Source organism: Schistocerca piceifrons, chromosome 8 (assembly GCF_021461385.2).
Source record: "Schistocerca piceifrons isolate TAMUIC-IGC-003096 chromosome 8, iqSchPice1.1, whole genome shotgun sequence".
NCBI lineage: Eukaryota > Metazoa > Arthropoda > Insecta > Orthoptera > Acrididae > Schistocerca > Schistocerca piceifrons.
The window spans coordinates 207,882,189-207,906,134 of NC_060145.1; the positions used below are offsets into that span (position 1 = coordinate 207,882,189).

Genomic DNA, 23,946 nt, shown 5'->3' on the forward strand with positions numbered 1-23,946 from the left:
ATGCTCATTTCTGTCCCTTAAGTGCCAATTTTGCAAATATGACACTCAACCAATGACCCTCCCCTCTCCCATGTCTTGCCTGCACGCACACACAGTCACGTGGGACTAAGTTTAGTTAATGTGAAGAATGTGACAATAATTGTTGAACTCTTACTTCCAGCATAAGACTGATGCAACAGTATTTTAGTGCAGAGTTTCAGATCTCATGAATGTAGGCAGAAGAGGGATAGAATCCATCCTGTTGATGGACGAAGTTGGTAATGTCTGCCCGCCTCTATCTCCAGCAGTAGTCAATTGTAGCAGCTTGCCTGGGTACCCATGTCATGGAATCTTTTCCATTAATAAAATGGCACTGCAAACTTTAAGCTGTGATGCTTGTAGATAGAAGTTTGTGCAGATAAAAGAAATGGAATTTACATCTCCAAGTCACTTCTCCACATCCACAACTCTTTTATTTGCATTGAAAGATATTAAAGTCACCAGCAAAGTCTAAATATTTCACATTTATTTTGCATTCAGAATCTCTAGTGTTTATTCTTTTGATTCCGTCTTTGTAGGAGTTTGGTAGATGTGTTGTCTGGTCTTTCTGTCCACTTTGAGCTCTTTTGGAGTGTCAGAACACTGTCTGTTGAGTGATAGATCATCTTAAAGATCACAAGGGTGACAATTGTGCGAGGACATTGGAAGATCTTAAATATTCTCTTCAGATCCCACATCTGTTGTGTGTTCAGTTGGACCTTTCCTGAGACCTGCTCCTAACTTTCACATCTCAGTGGCAGTGCTACCTTCAGCACAACTGTTTTTGTTTTTAAATGATCTGATATTTGCTGTTTCCAGTATTGTTCGAGGTTCTGAAACTGGATTTGTTAAGTGTTTTCAATGTGCAGTCTTCCTTTTGGTGATTCACAGTTGAATATATGTAGGAAATGGTTAGCCAGTATTGTGCAGTTCTCTTTGATATTCATCTCTAATGTGCCATTTACTCAGTGGAAACATATTGTTCATGGCTGGAAATGAGATGGGTTTGAAGGTTTTGTAAAAACATATCTTTATTTTTTAATTTTTAAAGCCACATAGGCTACTTGATTTTAAATAAAAATTCATATGTGGAATAGATGATGTTGACAAAAGAAAGGATTTATGACTAAATTTAAAATTACTTTAACATCTTTAAGACTTTTGTGTTATTGTGAAAGTTATTAATCGGTTTTTTGTGGCCATTTGTTGAACTACTTACTTTCAGTGCTATTCCATCCACTCAAAAACTCTATGGAAAAATTGCTAAGAATGTTTTTCGTTACTTTCTCCCAATTGGATTAGTTATAAAGCTTGTATCCTTCGCGAAAAAGTTCTAATATGCATCATATATTTAAAGTGGTTGGTTATTCACATATATTAGGAATGGGACAGGACCTAAAATTGATGCTTGTGGATTTCCCTTTGTAATTTCTCCCCAGTCACTAAAATTGCCTCACTCCGGCATTGTAACAGTTATTCAGTGTAAATGTTTTTGTTCTTTTGTTAAGTGTGATTCAAAACATTTGTTTTTACAGTGATAAATTCTATAAGTCTTGATGTTGAACAGATTACAGATTGAGTAGGCATTTAATATTTGGTGGTTAAATATAGAAATTGAATTAAATCATAACAGTTGTTACAGAATCCCGGTTGTGATGCACAAAGTAAATTGCTTCTATTTTATTTTGACACTACTCTATAATATCTTCTCTTATATTTTGGTAAAAGCAGCTTGCAAATTATTGGTCACACCATAGTCTTTCAGTTTGTGATAGTATCTTGTGCACTGACTGATTGTCCTTTGTCTCATTTCACTGTATGTCATGTTTTATTTGTTACCTTTATTATTAATTTATGTAATGATGTATACATTCTTGGAAAGTAATACATTTAAATAGTTTTGGAAAGTAATACATTACATTTTGTAGAGTAGAAATAATGCAGGATATTTACTTTTTAAAGCCTTTATACAAATTTCCATTTTCTTTTATGTGATATTTTAATCACTTTAGTTGTGTGGCTGACATCATTCTTTCTTTTTTTGTTTAATGGACACCCCCCCCGCCCGCTTTTTTTTAGGAGAGCTACTTCAAAATACCAGGTGTCAAAATACTTTGAATTTCACATTAGTACCTAATATACACCTATTTTATCTAATCCCTAAAACACTGTATCCTGAAATCATTAATATATTTGCATTATGTGAATATGTTTAATAACTGTGTGGTTCTACATTGTCCTTTTCACTAGTTGTATGCTGTGGTCAGATAGTGCATCAACAATAGGTGAATCCCTAATTATGCAGCCTGAGTGCTGTGTATGTAAATGTTCTCAATCAGGTTCCTGCTGCATATATCTTGGAAAGTTAACTACTGAATGCAAATTGTGACATCAAAATAATATTTACAGCCAATTTTCCTGACAGCATCTCTTGAGAAATTCGTATTGATCTCAATAAGCTGTACACCATATAAATACCTGAGATTTTTGTAATGGATCTCTCTGGACTGTAATAATTATGAGAGAAGTATACTAAAGTGACAGCTCACAAACTCGTTCTCTGATCCTCCCATAAACTGTTTGTTTCAATATTTTTGACTTCATGTTTAACTTGTAATACCACTGATCTGCATTGCTTTGATCAGAATTTAAAGTGGAAGTTTTTAAAAACAGTAATTTAACTAAGCAGAAAATAACATTTAGTCACTATGAAAACCAGTGTAATAATACAGTTAATGACCATGTTAAACCTAAACACCAAAACATCCTACAGTGACTGGCTTAGGTATTTCTTTGCCCTCACCAATTCAGAATCAAATACAGTCAAGTTTAATTATAGGTAACAGTAACTGTAATATGTGATAGTGGGTGTAATTAGTAATAGTCAATAATTTTGCAACTCAGTGAATAGTTGTAAAAGCGTCAAAACCAAAACTAGTAAAATATTATCAAATCCCATGTTCTTCAATTCCAAACAGGCCATTACCAAATTTATTTGGCTGTCAGCGAGTGCTGGTTGTTATTGTGATCGACAGCGTCTGTTGTGAAAACAGTTCTCCTCCTCCAGCACACAAACAAGTGGAGAGAAGTGTCTGGTCTTTGCATAATCCAACTATTGGTTGGTATTCTGACCCAACCTGGTAGTTTTCAAAGGCGAGTGTTTAACACATTTTCAGTTCGAATTTATTAAAACTTTCTTGAGACTGAGAAGCTTTTATTCGTGAATCAGCATGGTTTTAGAAAGCATCACTTGGGCGAAACTCAGGTTGCCCTTTTCTCACATGACACACTGCGAACTATGAATGAATGGCAACAGGCAGATTCCAATTTCTAAATTTCTGGAAAGCATTTGACACAGTGCCCCATTGCAGGCTGTTAATGAAGGAATAAGTTCATAGATATGTGAGTGGCATGAAGACTTCTTAAGTAATAGAACACAGTATGTTGTCTTCAACAGTGAGTGTTCATCAGAGACGAGGGCATCCTCAGGAGTGCCCAGAGAAAGTGTGATAGGACCACTGTTGTTCTCTGTATACATAACGGATTTGGCAGTGGGGTGCACAGCAATCTGCACTTGTTTGCTGATGGTGCTGTAATGTGTGGTAAGGTGTTGAAGTTGACTGGCTGTGGGAAGATACAAGATGACTTGGAGAAAATTCCTAGTTGGTGTGATGAATGTAAGCTAGTTGTGAATGTGGAAAGATGTAAGTTAATGCAGATGAGTAGTAAGAACAAACTTGTAGTGTTTGAATAGAATATTACTAGTGTCCTGCATAACACAGTCAAGTTGTGTGAACATCTGGGCGTAATGTTGCAGAGTAATGTGGAATGGAATGGGCATGTGACAATTGTGGTAGGGAAGGCTAATAGTCAATTTCGACTTACTGGGAGAATTTTAAGAAAGAATGGTTCACCTGTAAAGGAGACTACATATAGTACACTGGTGCAACCTATTCTTGAATACTGCTCGAATGTTTGGGATCCATATCGGGTTGTATTGAAGGAAGACATGGAAGCAATTCAGAGGCAGGCTACTAGATTTGTTACCAGTAGGTCTGAACAACACGTGTTACGGAAATGCTTCTGGAGCCCAAATGGGAATCCCTGGAGGTAAGGCAAAGTTCTTTTTTGAGAAAGACTATTAAGAAAATTTAAAGATCCAGCATTTGAAGCTGACTGCAGAAAGATTCTACTGCCACCAACTTACATTGCATGCAAGCGGAAAGGGAATGATCAGTAGTGGTATAGAATACAACCCCCCCCCCCCCCTCCCCCCTGCCACCCCCTGTGGGTCGGGGGGTTAGAATAGGCTCGAGGTATTCCTGCCTGTCGTAAGAGGCCTTTATGTGATGGTCCCCTGTAGGATTTAATCTCCATTTTCAAAATTTACCTGAGGAATGAGCCAATTGAGGTAGGGCACCTTACACGGTGCATAGTGTCAGTCATGTGCTGAGACCTCTTATGTCCTGCGTCGATGTGGATCTGCACTTCCGCTCGTCCTCCAGCTGTTGGACGAGGTCACCCTCCTGGGTGCATTTTCCTCCATCCTCTGTGCATTATCGCTTTATGCACTGTCAACGATAATGGAGCTCTTAGCTCGTTTGCGCCTGATATCCAGCATGGTAGCCAGTCCATCGTGGTGGGGCTGCCGTGTACCCTGTTGGATGTAGCCCCTTGACCACTCAGGGATTGCTCTGCTGATGCCTGCACCGTTAACTCCCCAGGTATGCCTGTCACCCTGGGGCATTGGGACTCCCAGCAATGGCCATACTGCCAGGTGGCCTTTGCTGTGGCTGGGTGGCACCCTTGGGGAGGGCCCCTGGCCAGAGTTGGTGGCATCAGGGTGAATGACACGTCTTGAAGTGTAGTACGTCATCTCTTGCTGGTGATCAAACACCAGCAGTCTCTAAGCAGTCAAAGTCTGACTTCAATGCTAAAAAACACGACCCTAAATCGCCCCCCCCCCTCCCCCCCTCAGGCCACAGCATGGGAGGGATGCCAGGCTAAGGATGGCAGCAAATCTTATTCACCCCGGTACCTTTTATGTACGAGAGTTGATGGGGAATCTTTCTTGTCAATGAAACCTCAGTTTTTTGTGGAGCATTTAGAGGACAAGTTTGGGAAGGTGGAGGGCTTGTCCAAAATGCGGTCAGGGTCGGTCTTGATCAAAACAGCATCTTCTGCCCAGCCACGGGCACTACTCACCTGTGACAAGCTGGGGGATTTTTCTGTTCCCATCATGCCCCATAAGATCTTAAATACAGTCCAGGGTTTCATATTTCACAACGGCCTTCTTTTGCAGTCTGATGATGAGCTGCACACCAATTTAGAGTGGTGAGGTGTCCATTTTGTCTTGTGCGCCCACTGGGGTCTGAGGGATAATCAGGTTGCCACTGGTGCCTTCATTTACACATTACCCAAGAAGGTCAAGGTGATGATCTAGCACTGTGATGTAAAGCCATATATCCCTCCCCCAATTCGGTGTTTTAAGTGTTGGAAGCTCGATCAATGTCTTCCCGCTGTTCTTCCAGAGTCACCTGTCAGGATTGTGGACGTCCTTCACATCCCAATACTCCTTGTGCCCCGCCTCCCATCTGTGTCAACTGCGGAGAGCACCATTCACCTTGCTCGCCAGACTGCAGGATTCTCCAGAAAGAAAGGAAAATACTGGAATACAAGACCCTGGACCGACTAACCTACACTGAGGCGAAGAGAAAATATGAGAGGCTACATCCTATGCATATGACGTCAACCTACACCACTGCTACAACAATGGTTCTACCATCTTCCGTTTCCCCGTGTACAGTTGCCTCTCTGAGCTGTCAGACTCCACCTGTCCCCTTGATGGTGGGGGGCACCTCCCTCCCTGTTGCTTCTGCACAACCTACTTCAGGAGCAACGCCCTCCCCCCTCCCCCCCCCCCCCCTTCCAACTATCCAGGACTTTGGTCCCCACTTCTCAGCTGGAGTAGCGTAAGTCTTTTTTGGCTCCTCTTGCCCGGAAGGGATCCCTTGTGTCACTCCCTTCCCAGGTTCCTACCAGTGGCAAAGCTGAAACCCGCCAGTGGCTGAAGTAACCATGATTAGATGGTTGTAGGGCTTCATGGTCCTCCTCAGTTCCTGAGATAGAATCGGTGAAGCCCTCGTAGCCGGACAAACCTAAACATCAGTGAGAGAAACCTAAAAAAGAAAAAGACCCCCAAGAACCAAGGCACTGCGGTGGCACCCACACCACCAATACCTACAAGCTCTGTGTCTGAGGATGAGGTGCAGATTCTGGCATCTGCTGAGGACCTAGATCTCACTGGACCCTCAGGCACAATGGATGTCGATCGCACGGGTACTTATCTGGTGGCAGCAGGTGACCCTGAGGTGTAGACTGCCTCAATGAGAGTTTCATGCCTTTCCAGTCTCAAGATCATAATCCTCCAGTGGAACTGTGGTGGTTTTTTCCACCACCTGGCTGAGCTACGGCAACTGTTAAGCTTTACACTTGCTTTCTGTATTGCCGTCCAGGAAACCTGGTTCCCGGAAATTCGGACCCCTGCCCTCCGCAGCTATAAGGGATATTACAGGAACTGTGCTGACTACAATAGTGTGTCAGGTGGAGTTCGCGTCTATGTCCTGAACTCAGTTTGTAGTGAACTTGTGCCCCTTCAAACCCCTCTTGAAGCTGTGGCTGTCAGGATAAGGACGACACAGGAAATAGCTGTCTGCAATGTATATTTTCCTCTGGATGGTGCAGAACCCCTGAACATATTGGCTGCACTGATTAATCAACTTCCTAAACCTTTCACCCCTTGTGGGGTGGCACCGTGCTTACTGGCCGAGGTAGGGAGGTCGAAAATTTACTGTCACAACTCGACCTCTGCCTGTTAAATACAGGTGCCCCCATGGCACTTATTCGGCCATTGAGCTATTGGTTTGCAGTCTTGGCCTTTTCCCATCTATCCACTGGAGAGCACATGACAACCTGTGTTGTAGTGACCATTTCCCCATCTTCCTGTCACTCCCTGGTGTCATGCCCACAGATGCCTACCCAGATGGGGTTTAAACAAGACAGAGTGGGAAGCCTTCACCTTTGCTGTCACCACTGAAACTCCCCCACATCGTGCCATCGATGTTGTCATTGGGCAAGTCACTACAACGATCGTTTCTGCAGCGGAAAAAGTGATCCCTCGTTCTTTAGGGTGCCCCCGGCGAAAGACAGTCCCTTGGTGGTCACCAGAAGACACTGAGGGAATTAAAGAGCATCGGCGAGCTCTACAGTGATATAAGTGGCACCCTTCCCTACAGCACGTAATAGCCTTTAAGCAGCACTGTGTCCACATTTGCCAGCTTGTAACACAATGGAAACAGGAGTGTTGCGAGAAGTATGTGTCAACCATTGAGTGCCATACATCACCTTCCAAAGTCTGTACGAAGATCAGACATCTTTATGGGTACCAGATCTCAACAGGTGTCCCTGGCATTAACATCAATAACGTGTTCTCTACCGACGCAAACGCGATTGCCGAGCACATTGCTGAGCACTATGCTGGAGCCTCTGCATCGGAGAACTCTCCCCCAGCCAATCGTGTCCTCAAACAGCGGATGGAAAGGAAAGTCCTCTTGTTCACAACACGCCACAGTGAACCCTATAACGCCCCATTTATAGAATGGCTGCTCCTCAGCGCCCTTGCACATTGTCCCGACACAGCTTCTGGGCCAGATCGGATCCACAATCAGATGATCAAACATCTCTCGTCTGACTACAAGCGACATCACCTCATCATCTTCAACCGGATCTGGTGCGATGGCGTCTTTCTGTCACAATGGCTCAAACCCAGTCAAGACCCACTTGATGTGGATAGCTACTGGCCCATCAGCCTCACCAATTTTCTTTGCAAGCTGCTGGAACGTATGGTGTGTCAGCGATTGGGTTGGGTCCTGGAGTTGTGTGACTTACTGGCTCCATGTCAGAGTGGCTTCTGCCAGGGTCGCTCTACCACTGATAATCTTGTGTTCCTCGAGTCTGCCATCCAAACAGCCTTTTCCAGACGCCAGCATCTGATTGCCGTTTTCTTAGACTTATGTAAAGTGTACAACATGGCCTGGCAACATCATATCCTTGCCACATTGTTTGAATCGGGTCTCTGGGACCTGCTCCTAATTATTATCCAAAATTTCCTGTCACTCTGTACTTTCCATGTCCAAGTCGGTGCCTTCCATAGTTCCCTTGACATTCAGGTGAATAGCATTCCACAGGGCTCCGTATTGAATGTGTCTCTATTTTTGGTTGGTATTCACGGCCTAGCAGTAGCTGTAGGGCTGTTGGTCTCTTCTTCTCTGTATGCGGATGACTTCTGCATATCCTGCTGCTCCTCCAGGAATAGTGTTGCTGAGTGGCGCCTACAGGGAGCCAGTCACAAGGCGCAGTCACAGGCTCTAGCCCACAGCTTTCAGTTTTCAGCCGTGGATTCTCGTGTCATGCATTTCTTTCGGCATCGCACCGTTCATCCAGAACCAGAACTTTACCTTAATGATGATCCACTTTGTAGTGGAGACATATCAATTCTTAGGACTGGTTTTTGAAGCCCAGTTGACTTGGCTACCTCACCTTCATCAGCTTAAGTGGAAGTGCTGGCAGCACCTCAATGTCCTCCGCTGCCTCAGCGTCACCAACTGGGTTGCAGATCGCTCCATGCTGCCGCAGCTCTGCAGAGCCCTTGTTCAATGCCGCCTTGACTATGGGAGTCTGGTTTACAGTTCGGCAGTGCCCTCAGCATTGCGTGTACTTGACCCAGTGCACCACTGTGGTGTTTGCCTAGTGACTGAAGCTTTTAGAATGAGTCCGGTGACCAGTGTCCTGGTGGAGGCCGGAGTCCCTCCATTGAAGGTTAGGTGTGCACGACTGCTCGCCAGTTACATTTCACATGTTCATAGTTCTCCTGCGCATCCGAATTACCATCTCCTTTTCCCACCCACGGCGGTTCATCTCTCGCATTTGTGGCCCAGGTCAGGGCTTACGATTGTGGTTCACTTCCAGTTCCTTCTGTCTGAACTGGAGTCCTTCACGTTACCACTTCTCCTCGAGGTCCCTTCACATACACTTCCATGGTGTACATCTATGCTGAATATTCTTCTGTACCTTTCGCATGGCCCTAAGGACTCCATTAACCCTGCAGCTCTTCACTATCACTTCCTATCGATTCTCAACATGTACCGGGGCCATGAAGTGGTTTACACATAGACTTTGTGTATATTCATGGCAGACATACTGAACAGCCCTCCTTGTCACATGACTCCAGTGTTTTCACTGCAGAGCTGGTGGCCATATCTCATGCTCTTTAGCACATCTGCTCATGCCATGGCGAGTCATTTTTCCTGTGTACTGACTCCTTGAGCAGCCCCCAAGCTATTGACCAGTGCTATCCTCGCCATCCTTTGGTAGCATCCATTCAGGAGTCCATCTATACCCTGGAATGGCCCCATTGTTCAGTGGTGTTTGTGTGGACCACAGGACACGTCAGAATCCCAGGCTACGAACTTGCCAACGGGCTGTCCAAACATGCTATGTGGGAACCGTTTCTGGAGATGGGCATCTCCAAAACTGACCTGCGTTCTGTCTTACGCCGCAGGGTTTTTCGGCTTTGGGAGACGGAATGGTATAACAGTATGCACAACAAACTGCGTGTCATTAAGGAGACTAAAGATTTATGGAAGTCTTCCATGCACTCCTCTCGCAGGAAATCAGTTGTTCTAACTTTCTCAGCACCCTACCTTTGGTGTTGGGTGACAATGCCTCAACATCAGCTTTAGTTTTACGTTTTATTTGTGAGGTGGGTATTACCATTTGATCCAAGTTTTAGCACATGTCCTTTGTCCCTCTGTGTCCTCCACCCTAGTGCTTATAGGGTGGAGGTTTTAATGCATTGCAGAGTGGCTGGCTTCTCTGTTTCATTCGCATGGTCAGCCAGCCATGGTAATCCGCTCTCTTGTTTTGAACTCTTCTACATGTTTATTGCATCTCTCTGTGTTTTTCTTGCCCAGTATTGTCCATTTTTGTGTTTGTTACCCCTGTATCATTCTTGTGGTTTTCTGCTTTCTTCCAGCTGTGCTTTGTATATCTCAATTATTTTACTCCCACCCTTGTGGAATTATTTTAATCGGAACAAGGGACCAATGACCTAGCAGTGTGGTCCCTCCCCCTCTTTTAAACCAACCAACCAACCAACCAACCAAATCCCTCCCTCACCACACAACATTCGGTGACTTGCGGAGTATTTTTGTAGATGTGAATGTGGATGTGTTATCCTCTTGATTGTGGAATGTGATCCTATGGTTTCCTGAGAATACAGTGGAAACCAATTGATGACAAAGTGGCTGACTATGGAGTTCATTGTCCAATCCAGTGTTTGAAGTTGGGAGCTTTTGGACAGGATCAGATGACTACAGGACATTGATTAGTGGGATAGAGGAAGTAGTTGTTTTAACTCTGTCTCGCATAAGAAAACAAGGATGGTGACCATTATTTAGATTGGTGGCATACTTGTAGCAGAGTATAAAAATTATCCAGGTCTCCCAACAAACATTTCAGTGGAAGTCTGTGGAGCAATACATTGTGTGATTTACCTCACCCATTGCACGATGCGATGGGACTTCACTGGTGCAACAGAAAATCAGAGACAATGGACGAAAAGGCATGTTTCAAAAGTTCTTGCAAATGGAATAAATGCTGCATTAGCAAAAGAACATTTCTGTCTTGGAAGAAAATTCTTTACAGTAAGAAGTGTACCTTCTTTCAAATCAGACTGATGCTTCTGTGATGCAATGACATCAATAAACTCTTCAGCAGTAAACAACACTCTCAGCAAAGCAAATTAACATATCAACAACTTGGAAAGCAAGGTTGTGAAGTTCAAATGTATTTCACCAGCACTAACATGATCAAATATTCTATGTTCACAACTATGATGTACTATTCACTTCAAAGTCCGCAGCTCGTGGTCTCACGGTCGAGTTCTCGCTTCCCGAGCCATGGGGTCCCAGGTTCGATTCCCAGCAGGGTCAGGAATTTTCACCTGCCTCGAGATGACTGGGTTTTTGTGTTGTCCTCATCATTTCATCATCAGTCATGAAAGTGGTGAGATTGGTCTGAGAAAAGGCTGGGAATTTGTACGGGCACTGATACTGCACAGTTGAGTGCCCCACAAACCAAACATCATCATTATCATCTAATCACTTCAACTTTAAACTCCCTGGTATCTTAGAACGTTATTCATGCAGTAACAGCTTCACTGTAATTATGTGAAGGTTGCTTTAAGGTTGCATGGAACCTGTTTATGCTTCTCTCTCTCTCTCTCTCTCTCTCTCTCTCTCTCTCTCTCTCTCTCTCTCTGACTCTACGTGTCTGTATGCACCCCCCCCTCCACCCCCCCCACCCCCCACCCCCACATACACCCACCTGTGTTGGCAACGGTTATTATTTCCAGCACACACATACACTATTATACACTATTCGCATGTTAAAATCAGCCTAGAAAGTACTCCTTTTTTTTTTAAAATTACCTCATATGTGCTGGTTGCTCTAATGGATAATTGTCTTCTTTTCAGTCCATTCCACTTGATTGCAAATCTTCTAGTCCAGATACTTCTTGGGATACCATTAGAAATGGTGCATCATGGATGGAGAGTTCTGATAGTTTATTTTGCTGGAGTAATTGCTGGTTCATTGGGGACCTCTGTGTCTGATCCAAGTGTTTACTTAGCAGGTGCATCAGGTGGTGTATACGCTCTAATTACAGCACATGTGGCCACAATAATAATGGTTAGTAAACTTGTCTCAGAAACCTTCAGTAGTATTTATACACCAGTTAATGTGAATATATTGCTTTGTGAGTTTGTATGTTTGAAAATAGATAGATTAATTGTATGTCTTGTATTTTTGCCAGAACTGGAATGAGATGAAGTTTGCGATTCTGCAGGCTCTTGTATTTTTTATCCTTGCTGGTAGTGATATTGGATCTGCTGTCTACAATCGTTATGTCCTTAAGGAAAAAACACAGGTAAGTAGTAATTTTTTAGTACAATACAGACATTAATTTTTCTGTTATTACATCCTAATGATGTCTGATTATCAATTTTTTTTATTTCTTGTGTGTTAGGTTTGTTGAATGGGCAATAAAATATATAAAGACATATGTTACATGCTAGCATACTTTTACAGTATCACTAAAAACAATACGGCACATAAGTACAGGCAGTTGCTTAAGTAGACAGTGATAATGTCTTCGTGTATTACTTCAGATTTTCTGTTCTTGTGGATGAACCTTGTACTAACTGCAGGGATTTCCCTTTTGCTTGAATTTATGGTGTACATTTCTTTAGTCTTCATAGCCGGGAATGATCTTGGATCCAGTACATACTATAAATTGTCAGAGATGCTCAGTTGGATTGAGATTAGTGGTCTTTACCAACCATTAGGTTTATTTAACTTCTGATATTGAAAACACATGGGTGTACTGTTGTGTGATTTACAGCAGCCTAATGATGTTAAAGAAAAGAATTAATCATAAAATTACTGTCCTTGAGCCTGGAGAACTGCCATATTATATAATGTCGACCAACACAAGCAGTATGTTCTGCTACTGGTTTTCAGTCCACTCATGAAATTATGTCAACCACTGCAACTAATGTGTTAATCTAGGGGTCTCCAAAATACACACTGCATCAAGCTCACAAAGAGATTTAATCTGGCCTGTGCTACAGTGAAAGTCTTTTTAAAGCAGTGCATGATTCTTCCTGCTTGTTTGACTCTTGAGAGAAGTCACTAACTGTAGATGTATTTCACCTTTGGCCTCTTGCTCATAGTTCTTGTGTCAGATCATTTTTATGGCAATGAAACTTCAGGGTGAAAAAACAACAAAAGCTTAGGAAAGCCACTCTGTCAACTGCAGCTAATTAATAGGTGACACATACATACTTAACACCCCAGAAAATTGCACTATAGTTCAAATAAAATGACTTTCCAGTTGACAAATGAATGTGGCAAGGGCAGTGATGCTGGCTAGTATGCAACATTCCATGAACTCATGAGGGATCAACAAAAAGCACTGTATAGCTTGACTGCCTCCCCCCTCCCCCCCCCCCCCCCCCCTGCTCCTCCTTGCCGCTTCCCCACTTCCCCACATAACCCACTTCATGTAGCAAGGCTCTGCATCTGCCTATAGAAAAAGCAATACAGTGAGCATGTGAAGTTCAAGAAAGTGCTACAGTTTGCAGAAACCTTGTCCCTTCCGTTCAGCTTGTTAAATCAATCACATAGATTTTTAAATAAAAATATAGGTAGCTTTCTAGGAATAATTTTTCCTTAGTCTAAGTTATCTTTCTCCATTGCAATCTCTTGTGCAGTAACTTGTGTGTAACATCTTTTAGAACTGTTACTGTTCTATTGCACAGTCTTATCGCAAACTGCTTCTTGTAATGGCATATCATGCAGCACAATGCCTACATTGTTTGTTCACCCTCTTTTCCAAAAACTCCCTCCCCCCATCCCCCCCCCCCACCTCTCTCTCTCTCTCTCTCTCTCTCTCTCTCTCTCTCTCTCTCTCTGTTCTCTTCTCCCCCTCCCCAAGCCTGACTTCTCTGTTCCAGAGATGTTTATTTCTATGTTATATCTTCCAAGAGCCTTTCTTAAACTGTGTGTCTGCTTGCAGCAATCCCATCAGTGTTTTAAAGTGTTTTTACCTTGCCCAAACTCAGTTTATCTGTATCCAATGTAATTTGTCAACTTGTTTCCACACATTATAGCCTCTGCCTGTAAGTAATATGGTAATAATGTTCTTCACCTCTGCATGGCACTGTTCTTAAGTTCATTCAATATTGTAGTAACAGAACAAATGTTTTAAAAAATAATAGTCCTTAACTTAATCATCTTGACTGTAACATTCCACTCCCTGTTGTCCTCCAATCCTTCATGTTCTTTCTAGCAGTCGCCATACCTCTCCTGCCTTTCAAACAGTGTTAAATGTCCCTTCATTTACTTGCAACATAACAACTGATAACTGTACAATTTTGAATATCTGTTTTCACAAATTTATTGCTTTATTTTTCTGTATTGTCCTAGATATCACTTTCAGACCTAATATAAACTGACCTTGAAACTTCAGGGTGAAAACAACAATAAAAGATTAGGAAAGCCACTCTCTCAATTGCAGTTGATTAATAGGTGGTACATACACACTTACCACCCTGTGTCTGATTTTCATCATACCGGAAGTGGAAGTCCCACTTTGTGGACCATTCATGGAATTGTACTAATAAATTCTATACAAGGCAATGTCTCTATAAATGAGAGACAAGTGGTTTACTTTCTTAACAGATCCTGGCAGATTGGACTAAAATGATCTTTTTCCGTTATGCTTTCCCTACTAGTTTCACATGAATGGAACTAAAATTCTTAAAACTGTTGGATTACTCACATCTTTTAAGAAACTTAGCCTTCATGAGGATGCTAGTTTAAGGGAGAACTTTTTAGTACTACTAATTAGTTTAAATATGGTACCTACTCTCAGTTACACATTGGTTGTGGACCAAACATCCTTCCAAGTAGTAGAAAACAGATATCTCATGCTTTTCACAGTTATGTATGGCACTGTAATCAATGGACATGACATAAGTATCCACAAACTAGGCATACACAGCTAGCTAGTGGTGCTTAATAAAGTAGTCATTTAAACTAACAGGGTCAGGAAGTTGAAGCTGGGGTGCCTACTAAAAAGAGAAACTTACACCTTTGTATAAAGATTGTCACTTTTAGTTCTTTTGAACTGTCAGGATGCCCAGTGCCCTGGAAAACAAGAAAAATTTATGGAATTTTTTACTTTTCCTGAAAACCTGGGAAAAGGCATGGGCCCAATTTGCTTTTGGGCCGAGGCTTAGCACGGTTCAACACCTTGATTATCATTCTCCGTTAACTCAGTGCTTTGCAAATGCCTGCTATTGGTGTTTTGATATGCCCTCAGTCCAGTGCAACAGAGGACATTGTAGTATGTTGAGAAATCAAAAGTGTGACATCATTATGACATCTACACAGTGTACTGAAGATGACACAATCTGTGTATATACTTTTTTAAATATGGTAGCCACTTTAGAGATGAATTAAAGGAGCAGCTCGTTATATCTTCAATGACTGTATTCATTGCAATTTTGAGAGCTACTGTTGTCTCTTCTTTCGTTGGAAGTGAGAAGCTGTGAACTTTATGGAAAGGATGTAAGAATACGGCTTGTTAATGATGATGTAACAGTTTCAGGTGTTACGTCATTGAGTCTCAGTTGGTAAAATGATGTTGTATGACGGTCAATGTTCTATGTTAGAAACTACTGAGAATCTGATTTTTTAAAAATTTTTATTTATAACATGCCATGCATTTGCACTGTGGTAGGGAGTCTACGTTAAAGTTGATGAGGATCAAATATAGGTTCCAGGCTCCAGAGCAAGTATGTGCACTAGTGCCTTCTTCTCAAGTATCTGCAGCTGCATTACCTAAGACAACTGAAAGCACATGTGGCGGTTGAGATTAATATTTCCTACTTTATGATAACTATTATAGATTAGTTTCTTTTCTTTTTTTTTGTTATAGTTGAAGCACAGGTAAATTAAAACATTCCTACATTTTATGACCAATGTATACTCTGTGCTGACAGCTCAATGGTAACCATGGAATGTTGCTATTCGAAGTGTGTGATAATATTTTATCCTTGTAAGCACTCTGCCTACCTACTGCAATGCGTACTGTAATGAAATCAAAATCATGAAAGTTTGTAAATTGCATATGATGTGTAAAATGACTTATATGCAGTATTGATGATAGTCTTATCCTAGAGGTGATAAAAAAATAAACAAAAGCTACTTATCTTGATTCTGACAGCAGCAGATAGAAGATACATGTGCAGAATAACTTTGAAATAATCAGGTCTGGGTTGTACTTTCATGATTGAAGCACCATTTCATTATTCCACTTTAAATTTTATTTCGACAACATTCCTTCATCACTACATTAAAAAATTAGTTTTTGCAGTCACAGAGCAAAATTTATGTAATCTTGTAACTGGATTTTTAAAACTGTTATATGTAGCTCTTAATATGACACAACAGCCTTCTTCCAGAAGAGAAAACCAACCCTGTTACAAACCTGTCATAGTCAGTTTTTGAAAATGTAGTGTAATTGGAGGGATAAAAAATTACTAATTAAGCAGTGTTAGGAGATCACACATATAAAGGCAGTGAAATTTGGAAGCTTTCAGAGCCAGTGACTCCTTCTGGTGGAAAGGTTGAAGGGGAAGGAAGGAAGTGAAAGAAAAGGGCTAACAAGGTTTAGGAAATGAGGAGAGTTTGGAAAAGTCATCCAGAACCTAGGATCATGGGATACACCCTGACCTGAGCTTTTGGGCAACTTCCCCGAGCTCCCTTCATTTTCTAAACCTTGCCAGTCCCTCTTTTTTGTCATCCAGTTCCTTCCCCTTCAACCCTTCTGCCAGAAGGAGCCACCATTGACTGAAAAATTTCAAAAATTGATTTCCACTCACAGAATGTTGTATGAGATATATGCATCACATTTTGTGACCCTAAGACACGTATTATCTCCAGAAAATATGGTCACCCTGTATAGTTGTGAAAGAACGTATTTTATGAGAAGAATTGTTTCACAATGTAGATTTTTGCATACAATCAGTCATGGTACTGTGATATGTGAAAAAAGACAAATGTTTTAATTAACAAACCATATTATAAACTGAGCATTTATTTCCTTGTGTAACTTGTTACGTATGCAAAGTAACAAATGTTGTAAAATTTTTTATTGTTTGTGTCTACAATAGAAGCAAAATACAAAACAACCAACTACATAAAATTTTGAATTTTTGATCATTTGAAATGCACAAAGTCACCTCTGTTTAGTAAATTACAAATGTGTGAATATATACAAGATATGATTAGAATTTATCTCCGAATGAATATGCAAAATATTAATAATCCAGGATGACCCTACAGGTGATCTATAAGTGATAATTTTGTTTCTTTGTTTAGCCAAGTGAAGTTTCAAAATTGGTGTTGTATTTTAATTAACTTGAACCTAAAAAGGTTGAAAACTAAAATGAAGTGCTGAAAACTTTTCACAAGTAACTTGACTATTTGCTAATTAACATTTAAGTACCAAAAGAATAAAGACAGTATGGTAAAATTATAAGTGTAATCCAACATAGTACAGAATGATACATACGTGATGAGAGAAAACATCAGATAATAGCTGTTGATTTAAAACTTAAGCCATTTTTGTATGTTGACTATATTAACACACAGTCTTGAGATAACAGTCATATAAACAATAAATAGTCTCTGCATGCACTTTCTTACATCAGTTCACTTAAGAAACATCTCTAAGAATACACAAATGAAAATGCTGAAATGTCTTGCAGGTCGTTCCACAACAAGGTTAGTAGTAACAGTTTGTTTATAGTCCATGGGGCATTTTATATAAAAGTACATTCCTGTTTTTATTACATAGATTTTGTTTGAAAAATATTAAGCAGTTTCTCTTTTGTCTACATACTTTTCCACTGTTTTAATTATTAGCTCTTTTATCAGTCATCTTTTGGTTTAGTGTTGCTCTCATTCTCAAATCAAAATCTGTCTTGCAATGTCCTCTAGTTTACATTGCCATACATCTTATACACCATTATCTCTGTAATACTAGTTGAGCATGGCTTACATAAAAACTGGTTAAAGGGGATTCATAAAATTAACGTGTAGAAAGTAAATGTAGCTTCTACAGTGAGAATATATAAATGTGGTGTTATAAAAGTACTCTAAGCAAAAATAATGATTTGGAAATAGAGCTAAAAATTAATATTTATATAAAATCCCAATTAATACATTGATTATACACCTCATTTTGTCATTGAAACAGAGGAATTATCAAACCATGGAAAATCCAGAGTGGAATAATGGACAGTATTATGAGAAGGATAGAGTGCTGCTCACCATATAGAAGAGACACTGAGGCACAGACAGGGAGAACAAAGAGACTGCTATACATATGAGCTTTTGGATAAAAGGTCTTACTTACAAAGAGACTGCTATACATATGAGCTTTTGGATAAAAGGTCTTACTTACACATGCGCGCGCGCGCTCTCTCTAGCCACTAAGATTGGATTGCTAGCAACTGCGTCTAAAGGAAGAAGCAATCTGTGGGTGGTGGTGTGGAGGAAGTTGGGTTGGGGAGGGGAAGGGTTACTGGGTAGGCAAAGGGGGGTGGTGTAGTGCTGCTTGTAGGGGCATGCAAGGCCCCTTGATGGGGAATGGGGAAAGGGTAGAGTAGCTGAGTTTAGTTGAAAGGTTATTTCCCCTTTTTTTGGGGGGGGGGGGGGGTGAAAAGGAGAGAATTAGAGGGGGGGAAAAAGACCAGTGGGTGCATTGGTGTAATAGAAGACTGCGTAGTGCTGGAGTGGGAGCGGGGAAAGGGATTAGTTGGGTGAAGCATAGGGACTTGTGAAGGTTGAAGCCAGGGAGGTTATGGGAATGTAGGATTTATTGCAGTGTGTTCATACCTGCACAATTCAGAAAAGCTGGAATTTACGATATTGATATTCCTCAGTGCAAATCTGTTAGAATAATTAATGACTCCAGAACAAATGTTTTTAAGAATAGTTTATGAGGGATGGTCTAGGATGAAATATATAATGAACCAGACAGTGTCATTTAATCTGTTTCATGATAAATTCATATCATTATTTGAAAGTAGCTTTCCACATAAGGTAATCATAGAAGACATTAAACAGCCATGTAAAAAATCACTAGAGGGATTAAAGTATGTTAGGAAGGGAAATGCATCTGCTGGCAAGAACAAGTCAAGAGCCTGCAGTAGTTGCACATTACAAAAACTACTCAAAATTACTAAGAAAAGTTAGTAAAAAATCAAGGAACATGCACATCATCAGAAATCAGTAATTTCAACAACAGATTTATTGCTGTACGGAATGCAGTGAAACAAGAGGCAGGACAACCAGCCAGAGAACAGGGTAACATCAGTATTGAATTGAGTGGAAGGGCCATAAATGATCAGTCACAGGCGGCAAATAGTAGAAAGCATAGGGACAAACACTTAAAGCGAAAAATCACAGAAGTACATTGAAAAAGCAACTCTTGTAAATGCAGCCATATGAATGTATCACGAATTTCTCCATCTGAAATTAAGAAAATTACATATTCTCTCAAAAATAAATGCTCTTTTGGATTTGATGGTGTATGGTGTTTTCAACAGAGTGCTAAAGCTTTGTTACTGAATCATAAGTCTTATCTTAAATATATAATGCATCATAAATAAATGCATTTTTCCAATGAGATTCAAATATTCCATTGGTAAACCCCTCTATAACAAAGATGGTGGGAAAGGTGATGATAAACACTGACCCATTTCACTACGGACATAATTTTTCAAAATTTTTGAGGTGATGTATTCTAAAGTTGTATCCTGCCTAGGAACAATAATATCCTCAGTAAATCACAATTTGGGTTTCAGAAGAGATGCTGTACTGAGAATGACATTTACATCATCACTCACTAAATTTTACAAGCACCAAAAAACAAAACCGCTTTGGTTGGTATTTTCTGTGATGTCTCTAAAGCATATGACTGTGTGAACACAACATTCTTCTTGGATAAACTGAGGTTTTTATGGAATTGATGGTATAGACAAAATGGACAATGTCATATCTAACCAAAAAAATGCAGAAAGTTGAACCTAGTAATTCAACTAATGTAATCATGGGAGTTTCTTCTGACTGTGGAAAAATCACATACATGGTTCCCCAAAGCTCAATCTCAGTTCCTACATTGTTCCTCATATATGTAAACTATCTTCTTTCTAATATGCAACAAGCAAAATTGGTTGTTTTTGTGGATAAAGGCTGGCCTGAGTGGCCGAGCGGTTCTAGGCGCTTCAGTCTGGAACCACGCGACTGCTACGGTTGCAGGTTCGAATCCTGCCTTGGGCATGGATGTGTGTGATGTCCTTGGGGACTGATGACCTCAGAAGTTAAGTCCCATATAGTGCTCAGAGCCATTTGAACCATTTGTGGATAAAGCTAGTATTGTAATCAGTCCAAGCATATGTGCAGCAACAGAAGAAATAGTAAACAATGTCTGAAATGTATCATTGACTGTTTTTCTGTGAATGTTCACATTCTGGTTTAAGACGACACAATATGTTCAGTTCAAATCAAACAATGGAAAATCCAGGATGGAATGTAACAATATTATGAAAAGGAAAGTTGCCACTCACCGTATAGTGGAGATGCTGAGTCGCAGATCATTTCTCAAAAATGTGCTGTAAGAATAACTGTGGTGCTCACCCACTGTCTGAAATCTGTTTAAAGAGTTAGGCGTTTTGATTACAGAATCACAGTATATTCTTTCTCCCCCATGAAGTTCATTGTAAATAATCTGCTACTGTTAAAAAAGAACAGTTATGTACATAATTACAATACCTGAAGGGAAAATGACATTGATTAGTACACATTAGGGTTGTGTTCAGCATGAAAGAGGGGCACAATGGCTGTGTCCTAAATATATGATCATGCAATCGGTGATACAAAATGTCTGGAAGAAAGCAAAGTAAAATTTGAAAACAAACTGAAAAAGTTACTTCTTGACAACTACTTCAATTCTGTAGAAGAATGTCTGTTGTTGTAATGTGTAAAAAGGGGTGGGTACTAATTGCTAACTCACATCTATAAAATAAAATAAAATGCTTACGAATATTCAGTGTGAGACCACATTTTCAAATTAATTTGTGACGTGAATGTAAAATGACTCACTCCACATCATTATGATTTATTATGCGAATGATCCATCAAACTTGTAACTATCCAACTCTGATTAACCGTAAAACTTGAAGGGGAGTTTTCACTCTGAGAAATAAAAGCAATGCAAAGTAGAAAATAATGATGACATTTCCTTATATGTACAGGCAGGAAAAGCAATGTGTTATTCAAAATTACTCTCACAGTACTCTCAGAAATTTGCTTTTAATTTATGTTTACCAGAACTAGGTATGCTTTGTTCATCTAAATTACAATGTTCTAATATCAAAAATCTCTCATTTTATTTGATCTATTTTTCTAATTTTTAATTTCCCCCTTTACCTTTTATGCTCAGTTGTACTTCCATTTTATCTCAAATATGTCAAACAATTATTTTGAGAAACTAAATCAGTTACAATATTAATTTATTCAACATTAGCTGTCATCCTTCACTTCCTTGCCATTTAGGTTAAGCATAGCTCGTGATGTCTGACCCTCCCTGTGGATGGGTGTGGGTAACAGCGTGCATCTTTGCATTGTGCTACTGAAGTATTGTACGTTATACTGTATATAAATTATACAACAAATTCAGTAACTTTTAACATGGTTTATGTTCGGGGATGTATAAAAATTGTGTGATCACACGCAGTACTTCCAAAATAGCAGTCATCGATGTTTTGTTTCAACAGTGCACTATCGTTGAATTCCTTGTTAAAGAGGGAAAATCTGCTGATGGAACTTACTCAGATTTCAGTGTGTCTATAGAGATGCCTGCATGGGTGCTAGCGGTGTTAGATGGGTGAAGCATTCCCAAGTTGGGAAAACGAGTATCCAAGATGAGTCTCGTAGCAGTTGTTTGCGAACTGCCTTCAAGGAATTCAACAAGGAAAGCTCATTAGAGAAGACAGATGTGTTGCAGTAGATGAAATCGCCACAGTGGAAAGCTCTGTCATGCATTGTGCAATAAGCACCCTGAAAAAGATCGTTCTGCAACAGGATAATGTACATCCTGTCCTCACACTGCCTGTGTCACAATGAGGGAGATCGGAACATTTAGGTGGGGAAACTTTTCCGCATTGTCCCTACAGTCATGATTTGACACCCTCTGACTACCATCTTTTTGATTTCGTAACAGGGCAGTTGTGAGGCCAACAATACAAAACTGTGGAGGATATTCACAAAGAAGTGCATCCATGTATTCATACAGCAGAATGTTCTATCAGAAGGCTGTTTTTAAACTTGCAGAATGATGGGGAAAATGTGTGCAAAGAAATGAGACTGGGTTGAAAAGTGTGAGAAAAGTCTGTAGATTATGATGATGTACTTGGCTTCTCTAAAAAGTAAGAGATCTGAAAATTGATTGTCATTACTTTGTTTGACCTCCTACAGTCTTATTACTGCCTACATTGTTAAGATGCCAGTTGATGCAAAAGCATTGCTGAGTTAGTTGAACATCACGCATCCAGCTGTTTCGAGAAGATGCTGGCAAGGATCCAATGAAATGAATATAAGAATTAAACTGTTGTTGTTGTTGTTGTTGTGGTGGTGGTCTTCAGTCCTGAGACTGGTTTGATGCAGCTCTCCATGCTACTCTATCCTGTGCAAGCTTCATCATCTCCCAGTACCTACCGCAACCTACATCCTTCTGAATTTGCTTAGTGTATTCATCTCTTGAGCTCCCTCTACGATTTTTACCCTCCACACTGCCCTCCAATACTAAATTGGTGATCCCTTGATGCCTCAGAACATGTCCTACCAACCGATCCCTTCTTCTAGTCAAGTTGTGCCACAAACTTCTCTTCTCCCCAATCCTATTCAATACTCCCTCATTAGTTATGTGATCTACCCATCTAATCTTCAGCATTCTTCTGTAGCACCACATTTAAAAAGCTTCTATTCTCTTCTCGTCCAAATTATTTATCGTCCATGTTTCACTTCATACAAATACTTTCAGAAATGACGTCCTGACACGTAAATCTATACTCGATGTTAACAAATTTCTCTTCTTCAGAAACGCTTTCCTTGCCATTGCCAGTCTACATTTTATATCCTCTCTACGTCGACCATCATCAGTTATTTTGCTCCCCAAATAGCAAAACTCCTTTACTAATTTAAGGGTCTCATTTCCTAATCTAATTCCCTCAGCATCACCCGACTTAATTCGACTACATTCCATTATCCTCGTTTTGCTTTTGTTGATGTTCATCTTATATCCTCCTTTCAAGACACTGTCCATTCTGTTCAACTGCTCTTCCAAGTCCTTTGCCATCTCTGACAGAATTACAATGTCATAGGCGAACCTCAAAGTTTTTATTTCTTCTCCATTGATTTTAATACCTACTCCGAATTTTGCTTTTGTTTCCTTCACTGCTTGCTCAATATACAGATTGAATAGCATCGGGGAGAGACTACAACCATGTCTCACTCCCTTCCCAACCACTGCTTCCATTTCATGTCCTTCGACTCTTATAACTGCCATCTGGTTTCTGTACAAATTGTAAATAGCCTTTCGCTCCCTGTATTTTACCCCTGCCACCTTCAGAATTTGAAAGAGATTATTCCAGTCAACATTGTCAAAAGCTTTCTCCAAGTCTACAAATGCTAGAAACTTAGGTTTGCCCTTCCTTAATCTAGCTTCTAAGATAAGTCACAGGGTCCGTATTGCCTCACGTGTTCCAACATTTCTACGGAATCCAAACTGATCTTCCCTGAGGTCGGCTTCTACTAATTTTTCCATTCATCTGTAAAGAATTCGCATTAGTATTTTGCAGCTGTGACTTATTAAACTGATAGTTCGGTTATTTTCACATCTGTCAACACCTGCTTTCTTTGTGATTGGAATTATTATATTCTTCTTGAAGTCTGAGGGTATTTCGCCTGTTTCATACAACTTGCTCACCAGATGGTAGAGTTTTGTCAGGACTGGCTCTCCCAAGGCCGTCAGTAGTTCTAATGGAATGTTGTCGCCTCCGGGGGCCTTGTTTCGACTCAGGTCTTTCAGTCCTCTGTCAAACTCTTCATGCAGTATCGTATCTCCCATTTCATCTTCATCTACATCCTCTTCCATTTCCATAATATTGTCCTCAA

General features: G+C 40.4%; 1 protein-coding gene across 1 annotated transcript in view; it reads left to right on the top strand.

Moving 5' to 3' along the window:
* LOC124711927 (rhomboid-related protein 2-like) overlaps positions 1–23,946 on the top strand; it is a 57,004-nt gene that overhangs the window by 24,853 nt on the left and 8,205 nt on the right. The window contains exons 6-7 of the mRNA XM_047242183.1: positions 11,613–11,826; positions 11,951–12,064. Coding sequence (XP_047098139.1) covers positions 11,613–11,826; positions 11,951–12,064 — 328 coding nt within the window. The remainder of the gene's footprint in view (positions 1–11,612; positions 11,827–11,950; positions 12,065–23,946) is intronic.